The sequence below is a fragment of the Protobothrops mucrosquamatus genome, unplaced genomic scaffold, assembly GCF_001527695.2.
Source record: "Protobothrops mucrosquamatus isolate PMUCROS unplaced genomic scaffold, P.Mucros_1.0 scaffold2041, whole genome shotgun sequence".
Lineage (NCBI taxonomy): Eukaryota > Metazoa > Chordata > Lepidosauria > Squamata > Viperidae > Protobothrops > Protobothrops mucrosquamatus.
This window is the reverse complement of record NW_015388148.1, coordinates 13,527-29,998: the sequence shown is the minus strand read 5'-3', so window position 1 is coordinate 29,998 and position 16,472 is coordinate 13,527. Positions and strand designations below refer to the sequence as shown.

Sequence of the window (16,472 nt, the reverse complement as noted above, 5' to 3'; positions counted from 1 at the left end):
CTGAATTTCTTTTTATACATTACCCTCCAGATTGCCCACATTCCAGTGGGTAGCACAATTGTTATTAGGCATTTTTTGCACAGCTGGGGTGGAGGGTTGTGTTAGTTTCACTAACATAATATAGTTATATACATCTCTCCTCAGAAGTCCCAAGAAGATTAAGAGAGGCCAATTTTATTTTGAATGCCCTACAACTGAAGCTTAAATGAGTGAGAATCATTTATATTTTAAAAATGGATTCCGATGAAGAAGATCCATTCCACTAGTTGTACCCTTATTTTAAAAAGGGATTTATTGACCTTTGGTCTAGAAATTTATTCAGATATTATACTTACTAGAAACAGGAAATGATAAGAGAGTAATAGTAAATTTCCTGTCGTTATGAGAAAATTAAAGGTAAAAACTAGAACTTTTAACAAGGGCTTTACCTCCACAGGTCCTTCACTTGAGGCAGAGAGATCTATCGTTATAAAGTTAGGATTTCATTTATTGTGAAAGTGACTCCATTGAGAGACATAGATTATTGACTTAAAACTGCCCAGGATCTCTTCCCATATAGGCTTCAAAAGGAGGGGGGTTGTACGTAAAGCAATATATACTGCACATAATTTAGGAAAAGAAAATATTTGACCATACTGGATTATTTTGATTTAATTTGTTTTTTCCTCTAGGTCTTCGTTTTCATTTCTCTGGCTGGCACTTACACTCCTCTTGCTGCATTCCTGTGCATCTTTTTAAAAACAAAATTACATTTCTAAGTATATTTTCTAATTCATTGTGTGCTTTCAAACCATTGGCTTGGCTTTTGCTTTTTGGCTATTTGCATGTGCCATGAATGGTAAAGACTGATTTACTATTTCTGCCTCTGCCTCATCATCTTAAAAAAGAAAGAAAGCTCGTACCTCCCATAGGTTTTTTTAAAAATTTAGTGAAAATATCCAAATACGCTTTTTCAAAAGACAACTGGACTTCCTTTGTTTTTCCTTGAAGACATTTAGCTTCTCATCCAAGAAGCTTCTTCAGATCCAGGAAAAACCAAGAAAGTCCAGTTGCTTTTGAAAAAGCACCTTTGGGACAACCATGACCTGGATGATTGAGAATCTCCATAGACATTTAATGTTGAAATCCCCAAATGTTTGAGCCAGCTGGAGTCAAGAGTTTTGAGAACATGTCATGGGCATGCTCACAAAGTAATTATTTGTTATCTTGCCTTTTGGGGGGGGTCAAGAGGGCACATATAATCTGTATCCTATTTTTCCACATTGAAATAGAGCAGTACGTCAAAGTGGCAAGGTGAGTTTTCATGAGTGACGGTAGATTTAAAGCTGGATCTTGCTGGTGACAGCCCAATACCACTGCACCAACATTAAGTCTCCTAGCTGCCCTAGTCTAGAGGGCATAATGAGGATCACAGCACCTATTTATCTTTTCTAGGCAGGCTGACCCACTTCCAAAGAAAGCGAATAAATAGTGGGTCAGCCAGCCACAATTTTTAATTTCTGTGAATGACTTTGGTGCCTCAGCTTTTCTCTCTTGGACATAAAAATGGCAGCTGAAGTCGGATGTTTGTTGGATAATGCTTGCTTCCGTTTAATTTAAAAAAATAAAATAAAATATTTAAAAAGCTAAGTTACAGTCATGGGAAGAGAGCCTGAGAGGCCTCTGGATAAACATCATCCCGCAAGGTTGGGAACATTAGTGAGTTACGTTGCTGGATCAGTTCGAAAAGGGAAATCTCCATTGGAGAGTATTCGGAGCATCTGATATTGTCTTATTCCAAAATACATTTTTTGGTAAACAAAATACAAGTTTTGGTGAGATGATTTAATTTAAGGATTTAATTTGAGTTCATGGAAATGAATCTGATGAATAATTGAAAGAATCTTACTATAAATAATTGAGAGAAAGAAACAGCTAATTACATAATATTGGGATTACATATGCATGCGCGCGCACGCACACACACACACACACACAAACACTATGCTGGAAAAGAGTTTTATCCATACTGATTTTTCCCCATACAATTTGTCCTATGTAGTTTTGTAGAGAATTCCTCCTGCATCAGGGGCATTCCAGTCCTTTGGCTTCTTAATCCACAAGTGCCTTGTTGTTGTGTGTGTAAGCCTATCTTTCCCACTATGTTCCTGATATTTCTTTGATGTCCCCTTAATCATGGGATTAGCCTTTATTTGATTCTTACTCTGCTGGGCTCCACATTAGGTATATTTTCCTGTTTGTAAGGAAAGCCAGAGGCAAGTGAGTAGGAGGCAATAAGGCTATTCTATCTGTATTTGCAAATACCCATTCTTCATAGGGGGCAGATTTGGGCAAAAAAGGATCTATGTGTAAGTTCCTGTTAATTCAATAGGTAAAGGCTGCAAATGCAGAGACATTTTTTTTTTAAAAAAAAGCATTGTCTAAAGACAATTTCAGCACTGATTAGCCAGTAATTAAAATGCATTACTTTATGGTTGGTACTATCAGATAAGATGCCAACATATTTTCATTTTAAGCGAATGAAAGATAAAATCTAAGATAGAATCATTCCAATGCAACTTATCATACTGGGAGGAGGGTGACACTGATTTTGACATTTGATGCCAGATCTCTTAATATATAGAATTCTCCAGTGCAGGAATTCAGGAGTTCTGTTGCAAATTTGTGACAATGGGATAAGAATTCAACAATATACCAAACAAATAGTTGTCTTGCTTCTACGTGTTCTTTTTTTGTCTCTAGTAACCGTGCAAACTTAATAGTTCCTCTCTGTTAATTTTTTGAACCAATATAGAATTGGTTTATATCTTGCCAATTTCTGCATTTGAGCCCAGTGACTAATGTTGAAATAATAGATGGCTAAAAATTAATGTGATGAAAAGAGAGGCAGCAAATACACTTTTTGCTCATGGAGCCAACTCAAACAAGGTTTTCTACTCGATTGTGTGTGTGTGTGTTTTATGCTTTAGCCCCCCTCCCCCCATCATTATCTCTTTAGATAAATTGCATTCCCAGCAGTCTGGTCACACATTAATTTTGAAAAATAGTTCTGAAATAAAGAACTTTATTTATGAAAGGGCCCATAGATAATTTATTGGCCCATAGATAATTTTAATTTATTTTCTGTGCTTCATATATAAATATCTGAAGGAGAGTCCCCAAAGTGTGAAGAGATTAACAGAATTAGGACATCATGCTGAGCTGTGGCTGAGGCAAATATGAAAGGGCTGGTCTTCTGGGGTTCCCTTTCCTCTGCATGTTAGAGAAGAGCTTAGAAATGCTCATTTCTGCTTTGATTGACCATCCAGGCTGACAAACTGAGTTTAATTACAAGCAAAGAAATATTAAGTTGTGGCTTGCTTTTTTTTTTTTTTTATGGGCTTGTCCAAAATGGGTCGTTGTTTATTTTAAGCACAGTTTTGGAGCTTGAAACAATTACTTCCCAGCTAATAGCAACCCTGAACATAATTAATTGGTAGGGCATGCATAGGCATTTTTACTTTAGTCTGTGTGCCTGATTTTAAAAAGTAGTTAGGATCCTCCTTCTACGCTTCCAGGATGGGATGTAATATTGGAGAGAAATACCTGTGCGTCTTTAGTAATGGGAGGCGAGAACTTTGTTAACCCCTAGCTATCTCTCCCTAGCCAGATCCCAGATTGTTTTTTTGTGAGGAATTGCCTAGTTTTGGATCCAGGAATGGTCAAACAGTCCAATCAAAATGCCCCTTTCCCAAGGCTTTTGTATGAAACAGCTGCTGTGCAGGAATTTGCTAGCATAACATTCTACTCGCCACTATCCAGCATTGTGTTAGACCTGGTCTTCAAAAGTGCATGTCTACAAAAATATAATTCAAAAACAAAACAAACTAGAAGAAGAATAATTCTGGGGAAAAGGGGGTTTCTCTTACTTGGGATAGAAAAAGGAGAAACTTTGATGAAAGATTGATATCTCCTTGGGACCTGTCACTAATTTCCATGCTACTTTATTAACCTGCATCTTACAGCCAAAACTTTCTGATTAAAAATGGATATTGAAACTGATTGTAAGCCATATTGATGTGTAACTTCCTGTTCTGAGCCATGCTGTGAACTGCCATCTGTGTGCATGTGTGTAAAAAGGTTGAGAGCCCACATAGATGAGCTGGGTGCCTTGCTGTTGTCAGATGAGGAGAGCAGTATTGTTCACCAAGTACATGCCATCAGCTCGGTAGAGGATTCCATCTTCATGGAGTCATCCCTTGGTCCACAGCTATTGGAAGACAGGTAACTCACTCTTTATAGAGGAGAAATCTAGTAAATGACTTGCTGTGAGAGATTGGAAAGAACTAACCTATCAGTATCTATTGCCTGATGATCTCTTTCAGATCATATCCCTTAAGAACCAAACTTTGAAATTAACTGCAGATAGTTTTGTACTTGCCGGCTTCACTGATTGCTAGCAGTAATCAAGCAAGGCTGTTGAATTTGCAAAATGCTACATGTATTGTTGCCTGGATGTCTGAAAAGGAACACCCATTTTGGTCTGATAAACTGGACTACGCCATCTGTTCCAGATTTTCTCCAATTATGGTTTTGTCCCAGTCTTGTTGCAGCTGGGTCTCAAAAGTCTTCATGCTCTCTCCTGAATACCCAGTTCAGATGATAGGAGAAGAGCTAGAGGCAAATAGCCTGAAAGAGTGTTATTTTTTACGATAATAGTTGAGAGAGTTTTTTTCCTGTTAAAGTAACAGTTTCTTTTATAATAATCAGGTTATGTTTCTTTCAGGGATAATTCTCAATTCTGGGTCTTCCTGTATGTGCTGCCATTTTGTGAATGGCTGATTCAGTAATTTTCAGCCCTCTTAAGTGGATGGTAGAAATTTTGAGGATCTCTGGTAATAATATTTTACAGTAGTTCTTTAAATTATACTTTGGAATGTGCTCTTCTGAAGGTAATGGTGTATACTTTTGTAGGTTCCCCATTATTTCTGATTTAGTTTTAAAAGTGCCTAGGGTAGGGAATTCTTTCTTGTGTTCTATTCTGTAATGCAGTCCTATATCAATTCTGTAATACTCAATTGAGAATCACTGTGCCTTGAACTAAGGTCATTGTAAAAACTCCTTGCTGATAGCTTTTTATCTGTTGCATTATGGTCGGCTGTGTTTTTCATGAAAGCTAACTGAGCATGCTCACAAGCTGGCATGCTGGCAAGCTTGGATCATTGTTTTTTGTTTAATTTTTGCAATTTTGATCTTAAATTTATAGTTTTCTTTCATCCTCCATACTGTTCTGTTGCATTTTGGTTTCACCTGTTAATATCTGTGTTTCATTAACTATTTGGTGTGCCTAATGGTTTTATTGTGTGGTGGTGTTCAAGATTATTTTCCGCGGTTAGGCCTTCTGCCTTTGGATAGAAACATCACAGCAAAGAAACTAGTACGTAAAGTCACTTGGGTAGTTAATCTGAAGGGACAACTTTGCTGAAAATGCTGACTAGTAAGCAACACAGCATATATTAGGTTTTCCTTCTCCAGTTGGGTCATTGATTTATTGATTGAGATTTATTGGCCACCCAACTCCAATGGACTCTGGGTGGTGTATAGAACTATATCAATAGATGTGTACAAAAACAGCTCTTGGATCATTAATTTACATTTAAGTCCTCTTTATTTAGATGAGTCTGGAACAGTCATTCCTTAATTAGATTGTTAGTCTTTTTACAAACTACAAGTTAACAAGCTATGCACTGCCCTATGTTCAAGTCTTCACCACAGTATAAAAGCAATTGGCTTAATATTGTGAGATAAGCCTAAATATGATCTGTTTACTTTATGTTGCTGTGAAAAGTGAATGGAATTACAGATCAGTTAGATTGACCTGTTAGCTGAGTTGAAATATAAGCCTTCTTTTCTGAAGAGATAGAGCAAACCTACATGACATCAAAAACATTTAGTTCACAAATGCCTTAAAAGCGTACATGGTAGATCTCTGAAAGTGAGCTTACACATTTTGATGCTTGTATATCATCTCAATATTTGTTAATTTTTTTTTTAAAAAAAATATTCTTTGTATTTCAGGCACGTGACACAGGCAGACCTCAAGAGCTCCACCTTTTGGCTTCGAGCAAGTTTTGGTGCTACCGTCTTTGCTGTTTTGGGCTTCGCCATGTACAGAGCACTATTAAAACAGCGGTGATCTGGAGGAAAGCATGGTTTTTTGGGGGAGGAGGGGCTTATTCAAAGTGAGGGGGGGAATCTTTTATGTACATTCTAAAATCTGCTAGAAATATTTATATATGCAAAGTACTTTATTATTTGTAATTCATGGATAAGATTATTTTAAATAATAGTTCTAAACTTGCAGTATTGCATAGGGTGTGGAAAAGAGGATTTGCATTACAGTGGCTACTCTTGGCTACACTTGTAAAAGCCAAAAGGGAATTATTGTAAAATAATTTGTATATATATACATATATACATATATATATATATATTCAGGCAGGGAGGCCTGATGTCCCCAGAGGTTATTAGAAATTCCATTCGTAAATGTTTCAAAAAGAGCAAAAGAATTGCAAGTAGACTTTTGTTTTCTGCAGTATAAGTTCAGAATCAGCATTCATGTGTTTATTTATTTCACTGGTATTGGAAGTTCTTGCTGGATATACCAGGTTTGAGGACTTTAATAACTCAACTTCTCCTGTAGCCCCTGCTCATATGTTACAGGAGTGTCTCTTCTGTGGCAGATTTGATTGGGCTTGAGCTGATTATTCCTCGTGCAGCTAAATGTACCTCAGTCCAAGGAAAGAGAGAGAAGGACGGTATTCCCTTGGTTAAATGAAAAGGAAGTATCATCAATGAAACACATCATTATCTGACACCATGTGCCATTCTGTGCATCACTCATCTTCCACTTGACGTTTTATAGCCTTTTCCAGTCCCACGGGCAATGTATTATAAATTGTTTATAATTCACCAGAAGTCTGTGTTTCATTCCCTTAGTTTGCAAAGTCATTCCCTGACAAGTTCTGTTCAGGGGTAGAACTGAAGTAGAAACACCCCGTGCTTTACCCTTCTTGGTCGTAAATTAATTGCATGGTTTGTACTGCATCTTGTATGTGGCTGGAGTGACCTGTAGGTGGCATTTTTAAATCTACCAAGAAGGTTTACTAAATGGAAGTTCCTCCTGTCCAACCTATTTTTCCCATCACTGGCCTTTTCTGGTATTTCAATAAATAACTGTACCGTGCTATGTTTTGAACGCTTGTTCTTGTAGTATTGATCTATTTGTCCTTGATTCCCAGCCTAGAACTATTTTACTTCTTGATTTAGATTTCAGCTCAGTTATCAATGTCAGTAGGAGAACCTTAGCTAGCCACTTTCCATACTTCAAATGGATGTCAGCTTAAAAGGGGAAGTTTTAAAAAAATTCCTAAAAGAGAGGAAGAGAAGAGATACTTTGACAAGGTAGGATAGGCAACAACGAAGTGTCCTTACAGAATTTCTACTGAAGAAACTACGCAAACTAAAGATGAAGTTTTGGTCACAGTGTGTCAGTTGTAAAATTCAGTTAGAAGAGCAGAGTGAGTGATTAGCACTGTATGACATTTGGAACTTAACAAGAACCCCATTGAAATAGGCCATCGGGTCATCGGCATTCTGTGCCCTAAGGTGGCCTTCCAGGACATGGATACAAAAAAAGACCTGCTCAAATGAAGAAGAGTGAAGAAGACTCTACTGACTGTGTCCCATAGGCAAGAATAAAAAGACCCTGATGCAGGTGGAAAAAGGCTTAAAACAAGTTAAAACTATAAAGTTCTGTTCTTACTCTGTGTATCTCTGTGTTAACAAATGCTTTCTTCCATCATCTAGCCAACTATTGTCTACTTCATGGATGATAGCAGGTATCGTTATCTTTGTAATAGTAGAATCTGATCCGGATTTTGCCACCTGTGTTTTTTAATTTGAGATACTGAAGATGGTGTTTAGTATTAGGTGGCATTTATTTATTGATCAACTGAACATCTCAGGCTCAAATAAAATTCGGGGTGAGGGTCATTCAGTTCCCTAGTAAACCTGCTACATGTATTCTTTGAGGATTTTACTGATTGCTTTTTCACAGAATGCTTCTATATTCACCTCAGTTGCTATGTTACAAAGGGCAAAACCCAGCATTGTGCAACCAGGCTTCTGCTCTCATGATATAATGTTGTCTTTCTCTTTTCCTTCCTCCATTTCACTTGGCTCCATAGCATCTCTCATCTTCGAACATTTATAAGGTTCAGAAAATCAGAAGCTGTTTTGTTAATGGAAAACCAGCATTAGAACCATCTCTCTTGGTCCCCTTTCTTCCTTTACTTAGAGGCAATCTGCATCCTGTATTACATCACTGTTTCCATGGAAATATTCTTTAGTATGTATGTTTGTCCATGAAAGGGATAAGAGAAGAATATTGTCCCAAATAATGTGACAATTCAAAAGTGGAGCCTTGGTTTAGGAAATCTTGCTAAATATCTTTTTGGGGGAATCTGGGAGAAAGACAGCTGTCTTTAGAGAGATGTGAATCCTTTTCCAATCACATTTTCTCCTTTTAAAAAAAACAGCTATCATCTTGCACCTCTGCTTAACACATTTCTATTACCCCATATGCTTCATGCTACCTGATTTCACTTTCAGCAAGAAATAAGAAAGAATATAGATATTGCCATGGTAATATATGAAAATAGCTTTTTCCAAATGACTGATTGCTAAATCTGGCACTGGCAGATGGGTATGTAGTAGCTGATCAGTACATAGGAAGGGAAGTATGAAGACATTGGCTGGAATGTAATAAAGATATTTCTGTTTTATCCTATGGGGTAACATTGATGTTCAAAGGTCTGATTTGCTGAAGCTCTGCAGAATCGTCCCTGGTTGATTTGACAAACAAAATTTGGAGAATTAAAGGAGCAAAATGGAGAATGGGTGGACCAGAATTTGAACCACATAAAAGGACGGATCTTAAATAATATTTCATGTCTTGTCCCATCAACTTTTTATATCTCCAGTCCCACCAATTTCTCTCAAAGAGTTTGAGTCCCACCATGAGGGACAAACACACTTTCCTAAAGAGCCACATTTATTGTTTGCAGATATTCTGTTATTATAAGTGTCACAGTACAGTAAATTTAAGGGACTTAAAGTTTTAATATGTCTTACATTTGTATAGAGCAGGGGTAGGCAACCTTGGCTCTGCTGGTTCAGGAACTCTGGATATTGAAGTCCACAAGTCATAAAAAAGCCAAGGTTACCTACCCCTGGCGTAGAGGAACTATGAGACATTCTGCTTGGGGTCGATGTTACACAGCCAAGATTAAGAAATGGCTATGTCCTAGTTTTATGTCTACATAAAGAACCATATTCTGTGGGGTTACTGCATAATTGACACATCTATCATTTCTCCCCCAGAATGTCAAGATTCTGGCTCTTTTCCCAGACATTGAATAGAGTGATAGGAGCCTGTGGATACTTGTTGAGACATCCTAGAAGGACAACTGAAGCACTGGTTGTTTTGTTTTTGTTTTATGGCTTTTTATGGGTTTCCTAGTTTCAATTTTGTTATGAACCACCCAGAGTTGTTCTGTTTTAAAAATAAAATAAAGATAGGAGTAAGCAATTGAGCATCTCCAGATGTTCTGGACTGGGACTCTTCTAGCTGTGAGGGTGAAGGTTCGTTCTCCGAGTTTGTGGGTTGGTTTCTGAACGTTTTGTTACCACGCTAGGTAACATCTTCAGTCTCATTTAGCTGAACATCACTGAAGATGTTACCTAGCCTGGTAACATCTGGAAACCAACCCACAAGCTCGGAGAACGAACCTTCACCCTCATCCTTCACCCGAGCTACAGATATTCACTCTTCTGGCTGTGCTAGCTTGGAATATTCTGTGCTAGCTGGGAATAATCCCAGCCAATCAGCAGGCACCAGTTCTCTTACCCAAACCCTGTGATTAGCTAAATATTTATGGTTACTGTGAGAGAAACAGATGGAGACAATGTTTTTATGTGTTCTGTCACATATAACCAATTCTTCTTTGGCAGGCAAGAGGAGAGGATACACATCTCCTGGCTTCTAGTCAAAGTTGAGAATATTCAAGCCCATAGCTGATTATAAGAACGACACTTCTTTTGATCGCCTCTGACAGGCACCCACGACAGTGTGAGCGAAGGTTGCCAGACATTTTTTTTTTAAAAAAGAAACAAAATAAATGTAGTGGCAACCAGCTGCCAGCTGATGGCAGCCTGGTTTCAAAAGCCGCATGGGTGCTCTCAGTTTTTGCCCACTTGTTTCTCCTTTCCTGATGCTAATTCAAGAGCCACTCTTGCATCAAGGGCATAAAGGTGGACTTTTATAGAAGATGGTGACTTGCTTGTTTCTGAACCGTCTTTAATTGCACAAAGCAGAATCGAACCTCTATTTGTTCCCCATCCCGGTCCCCAGTTCATTCCCTTGGCACACACTGGCCCGATTGCATCACAGCTTGAACTTAATTTTGTCACTCATGAGCCATTCCTACCTTCCATCTTGCTTCTGTTAGGTCTATTCAGAGCAGAGAGAACGGATGCACTGCTAATGCAGCAAATGGTTTTAGATGGGTTTTTTTTTTGCAAGAGTATCAACTTACCTGCATGCACAATTCAGGGCAAGTGCTTGGTTGACTACAGTATTTAAATATGTCAGATTATATTTGAATATATCCAATCCTGTAAAGGCTGAAGTCTCCATTATGGTGTATCCTGAATTGGGACTCTACCAATGGTGCATTCCCCCCCCCCCGATTCTTGCTAGAATTTTCTCAGCTCTTAACAAATGTTCAGTTCTAATGGAATAGAAAAATCTGCAACAGGCACCAAGGTCCTAATGTTCAGATCTACAGCTTATTCTGCCACATTTAAATTGCTGCAGAAGGGAGGGAAGGTCTTTACTTTGACTAAAGCAATTCATTGTGACATCCTCATTTGCATCCTACCAATCAGTGGGCAGAACAGTATTAAAGTATTAATCTCATGCTGCATTAGATCATGGGTTGTTGTTTCTTTCTTTTTTTTTTTAGTTGTGCTGCATCAGTCCTCCCCCCCATTTTTGCAGCTGCTTTTACAATTAATGAGGTTATGGAGGGGGGGGGGTTGATAATGGGAAATAGGTTTTGAAATTTAATAGAAACTGAGTGAGCAAAGGAAGACGGTTCTTAATAACAAGTTGCCCTTCACAAGGAGAAAAGGCAACTGACAAACTAATCATTCCAGGGGTTGATTAGGAACAAAAGGAAAGAAAGTCAGTCAAGATCTTCATCCCATGCAATATTTGGCAGGGTCTGCTAAAATATCCTAATACCAAGCTGGGTTTTGCTTTCACCAGTAACCGTCACGATACGACACAAATGATAAAAGGGATAAAAAGTGGAAATAACCAGGTTTTTCCAGTATGGATCATTCTGAAGACAAAACAAGATCAGGGATTTTGCCAGCTACTTAAATTAGAGCAGGGATCCCCAAAACTTTGAGGACATACTTGGAGCATTGAGAGTTGGTCTGTCCCAAAACAGCTGCACCTGTCAATTTCTCAGAATGAATAAGTGAGATTTAAAGGAGGATGGTCAGATTCAAGGCCCTTTAGCCTTAGGAGTGCTGAGTTCCAGATTAACATCCAGGAATCCACGGGGCAAGCCGGATTTGCTTAACACCCACCCGATTCACTTACCTGCATTGATTCACTTAGCAACCATGACAAAAAAGGTCGTAAAATTGGGCATGACTCACTTAACAACTGCCTTATTTAGAAACAGAAATTCTGGTCCCAGTCGTGGTCGTAAGTTGAGGACTACGTACATAGCAAGTTTGTTTAGGCTGGTGAAGTGAGCCATCCAGTCTTGTGGAGTCACCATTTTATTGCTTTTTGTGATGGGAAATATGCAATTTGGCTTGGGCTGGGGTGTGTGTTTTTTTTAAAGGCAACTCACTTGATCCAGAAACTAAAAAGAGAAATTGTAAAGATTTGAAACACTTTTTTTTTACTGCTGTTGTAACTTCAAATGGTTGGTAAACGAATGGTTATTGCATGTTCCCTCAACACTCCAAACTTGCTACAGATTCAATATACAAATAGTCCAAACCTGCTTCAGGTTTGATCAATGCATACAGAAATAACTAGCTAGCATCATCTCAGACTGATGTTCCTGCTTTATTAGTACCTTTCTGCATTTCCATTATTTGCCTCACATGGGCTCAGTTCATCCTAGTTTCTAAAGATTCCAATAATACATGACTTTATTGTTTTACTAAGAGACCACAGCTGTTGTTCTTTCACCCCAGAGTAAATTGGTGCAGCCTATGATTTTTTTTTACTTTTTTTGCACTAGGCTGCCTTCAACCAAGCACAGTCCAGCACATCAATTGCAGGCCATCATAAGTCTACTACAGACTAGCCTTTTGGTCATGTTTTTTGTCTTTTCCTAATGTCCAACCTGCAGGCGGATCTCAACTCAAAGCCAAGATCAGATGGAGTGAATCAAGTAGCATATTTTGGAACAGAAGCAATTCTGATGTGCCAAATCAACTAAGAAGATGAGAATTGTCTACATAAGAACAAGCATTCAAAGATGTTTTCAATATGGGCACCAATATTTTTTTTTCCCTGGAGAATCTGCTTTCAGGACTTCATAGAATAGGTTTACCCCTCAGTTTTGAACAGCAGTTGGATTTGCAAAGATTAGCAAATGAAACTTCGATATGAAGGAATTGATTTTTCCCAGCCACTGTCTGCAACAGGAACTTTTCTCTAGGATGAAGACGTTCTTGACAACAACAATCTTGAGGTGGAGCAGAGGGTGCTAGCTTGCTCACCACTTGGCAAAGAGAGGCCAGATGGTGCTACTACCCCAGTTAAGCTTGCACAGAGCAGTCTGACCTCCCTGAACCATACAAGCTGGGGGACTGCTTAGTGAATAAAATTGGATTTGGACCTATGTACCCGAGTGAAACAAACAATAATCAATATTGAAGCCATCTCTCTTAGGCTCTCCATCTATTTCAAGGATGAAGGGAAGGGAGAAAAAGAAATGAGAAAATGAAAACGCTCTTAGGAAAACTATTGGCAACAACTCAGGTGGAAGCTGAAGCCAAGACAAAGAAATTGTTCTTTTTCTTTGCTTTTTTTACAGCTTGGTGAGTCTAGTGTGGTCTTTCAGCTTTCGAGATGTTCTCCTGTGCTATAAAACCATCATGACAAACACTTGCCCAGACTTATTTTTTTTAAAGAAACATCCTTCACCCTGAGCTCTTGTTCTGTTGCCACTTTTATGCAAATGCAATAGATTAGTTTTGCTTTTGGGTTTGTTTGTTTTTTGTCTTGATTTGTGGCATTCCAGAAGAAATAAAATTGGGAGAATTCCCATCTTCAGCCAACTTCTTGGTTAGCATTTGCTGACACTGGATGTTCCCTATTATTGAAAAAAATCAAAAATTAGGATTCAGCAGAGATGGGGCTGTGTATTCAAGTACTCCCAATTGAAGAAACCCTCCCAAGCCAGAGCCATTCTCACATCACTCTAATTTGATTTCCCATTGCTTGGCAGAGAAAAAAACACAGAAAAAGAAATGAATACGGTTCTTATTCTCCTGGTTTGGCTGCCCACTTTCCCTCATGAACATTGCTTCTGCGGCCATCCGGTTAATCATTCTTGTCTCCACGTCCTTCTGAAATACTTGACACTGGCTAGCTCATTGTTCTGCTTGTCATTCCTTTGTGCAGGCAAAGCAATCCATATCAGTTGTTCCTTTGGTTACAGGATTCGCCTTGTAGGCTCTTCTCTCTGTCTGTCTTCCGGCTACCTGACCAACAGCAAGACACAATGGCTATTTTCTCCATTACGCGAGGCTGTTATGTTTATTTAATGCTGCAAACAGTTCTCAAATGGAAAGGCGGGGGAGAAGAAGCTTTGGTGGCATTTGTGTTTTCTACTGGAGTATCCTTGATTTTGGGGTAGGTGGTGTTCCTCCGAGTTCCCTTTCAGAATTCAAGCTAACTCGAGCCTTAAATAGACAGCCTGTGTAGTGTAAAAGTTAAAACAGTGGTTCTCAACCTGTGGGTCGGGACCCCATTTGGGGTCGATCGACCATTTCATGGGAGTCGCCAAGCAAGGCTGTCCGCCTTTTTTTTTGTCCGCCATTTTTTTTTCCCGCCATTTTTTTCCCCTTTTCCGGCGGGTGCCTTACCTCCCTTGGGCTGGGCCAGCTGGTGGTCAGCCTGCTCCGTCTCTGCTGCTTGCCAGCTATGCCTCGGCCGGCGCAGGGGGCAGAACCACGCATGCGCGGTGCTCCCGGGCACGGAAAGTCCTCGACTTACGACCGGTTGGGTAGTCCTCTACTTACGACCGGTTTAGTCCTCGACTTACGACCGGTTGGGGTCGCGGCATTAAAAAGGTTGAGAATCACTGAGTTAAAAGCATCACGTTAGAAACCAGGAGGAGCAGATTTATGCCTTAGCCATGAATGTCAGCTGGGTAACTTTGAACTGATCACTCCCAGCCTTAAGAAGGACCTGGCAAGCCACTTCTGGAATGTGTCCTCGAGAAAACTATTTGGACTTCTCCCTGTAGTCACCAGGAGTCAGGGTTGCCCCGAAGGACACTAATAAAGACCACCCCTATGATATCCAAATTTTCTCATATGTAATAAGCATCTGTCCCTATTGTGCTTTCACACAGAAATAAAACCACAGACCCATAACTACTGTAAATCCCAACAAATTCCCTTGGAACATTCCTCTGCGGAAGGTATCCTCACGCAGTAATTAGCTTAGACCTTGCTTGTTGATTTGAATCTGATCAGAATAGATTTTTGATGTTGCCCTATGTACACATATTGGAAAACGGGGCTGCTCTTCACAAAAGTTACGTACGTTTACCCTAACAGATATATTGGTGGGCCTGACAGTCAGAACCGCCAGCCATGTTGTAATCCTAACACATCTGGAGGACATCTGATTGGAAAAGTATTCCAATGTGTGAAGCGTCCCCTGTCTGCCCCACAGCTGATGATGTAGCAGCAGGTTTTTATGAGAGCTTCGTGAACTATCCTCATGAAAATTGATGACTGTCCATGTTGACAAAGCTCTTATGTCCATGACGCAGCCAGAGATGCTAAGATAATGAGATAAATCCTGGCCTCAAGACAGGCAAACAAAAGCTAAAGAGGCCAATAGGGAGAGAGGAACCAGCATGGCCTCCTAACCCACATTATTTCAATGGGAATTGCTCTCTGCTAATGGGAAGTGCCCTGATTTGGTTCCCTCCGCAAGGGCATCCCTCTGAACTGGCACGGGACCGAGTCATCCATTGCATAAAATGTTTGCATCATGAATGAGATGAGCTCAGAAAGGGCTTCAGACTGTGGTTCAGATGGTCACTCATGCCCTGCTCAATTGGATTACTTTAAAGCTTGTTACATGATGCTGCCTTTGAAGGCCATCTGGAAGCTAACATTCCAGAATCCAGTGGTGCAGACAGTGTTTGAAGCATCATATGCTTATGGGACCCCACTATTCTGAAAGCTGCAAATATTATCAGTTAGCTTCTGGTGCAATTTAAGGGCTAGTTATCACCTTTAAAGGCCTTCATGACATAGGGCCCAGCTATCTGAAGGACTGCCTCTCCAGTTATTTTTGTCTATCTGGTGAGCAGAGTGGGTACGCTCTGGGTCCTATTGATTAAACAGTGCCATGTTATGAGCTTTCTCTGTTCTGCCATCTGCTCTCTGAAATCACATTTCCCCAAAGGTTCATGCAGCTTCCACTTATGTAATATTTAGGAAACTATTAAAAATGTGATTTTTGTCCCAGGCCTTCTGATAGGGTAGTCAAGGGGCCGCCTTTTGTTATGTGTGCTGAATGGGTGGGCGTATTGTTCCAGGCAGCCAGGGTGGCTTGTTACTCATATCTCATTAGGCTGTTCTTTTTTATTTGTAAGCCATCCAGGGTCATCATGGAGTCAGGGAGGGGGAGAAGGGAGGGGGGGAGAAAGAAAGGAAAGAAAAAGAAAGAAAGAAAGAAAGAAAGAAAGAAAGAAAGAAAGAAAGAAAGAAAGAAAGAAAGAAAGAAAAAGAAAGAAAGAAAGAAAGAGGGAGGGAGGGAGGAGGTTTTGAGGACTGGTGTTCTCTTAGCAAACCAGATTCAACGTTACTGATTATTGCCTTCTAGCCCTTTTTCTCAATCAGAACACAAAAAGATTGGAAAATATTCCTACCAAGAGGAGATTGAATGCACATAGACCAGGGGTGTCCAAACTTTTTTCAAAGAGGGCCAGATTGGATGAAGTGAACGTGCTGGAGGGCCGAACATTTTTCCGAACATTCTTTGAACCATTACAATTAAATGCAAATGAATTATTTTATGCCTCTTTCCTCTCCCTCTCTTTCCTCTTTCTCTCTCTCTCTCTCTTTCCTTTCCCTTTCCTCTCCCCTCT

The 16,472-nt window shown here is 39.6% G+C and overlaps 1 protein-coding gene across 2 annotated transcripts in view; it reads left to right on the top strand.

The window, feature by feature from the left end:
• The window catches only part of RHOT1 (ras homolog family member T1), a 50,518-nt gene extending 43,293 nt beyond the window's left edge, over positions 1-7,225 (top strand). The window contains exons 20-21 of one of the 2 annotated variants that reach the window (XM_029285664.1): positions 4,120-4,263; positions 6,058-7,225. In XM_029285664.1, coding sequence (XP_029141497.1) covers positions 4,120-4,263; positions 6,058-6,175 — 262 coding nt within the window. In that variant the 3' untranslated portion in view covers positions 6,176-7,225. The remainder of the gene's footprint in view (positions 1-4,119; positions 4,264-6,057) is intronic. The other variant, XM_015823905.1, reaches the window with a different exon arrangement.
• The last annotated feature ends 9,247 nt before the right edge of the window (positions 7,226-16,472 follow it).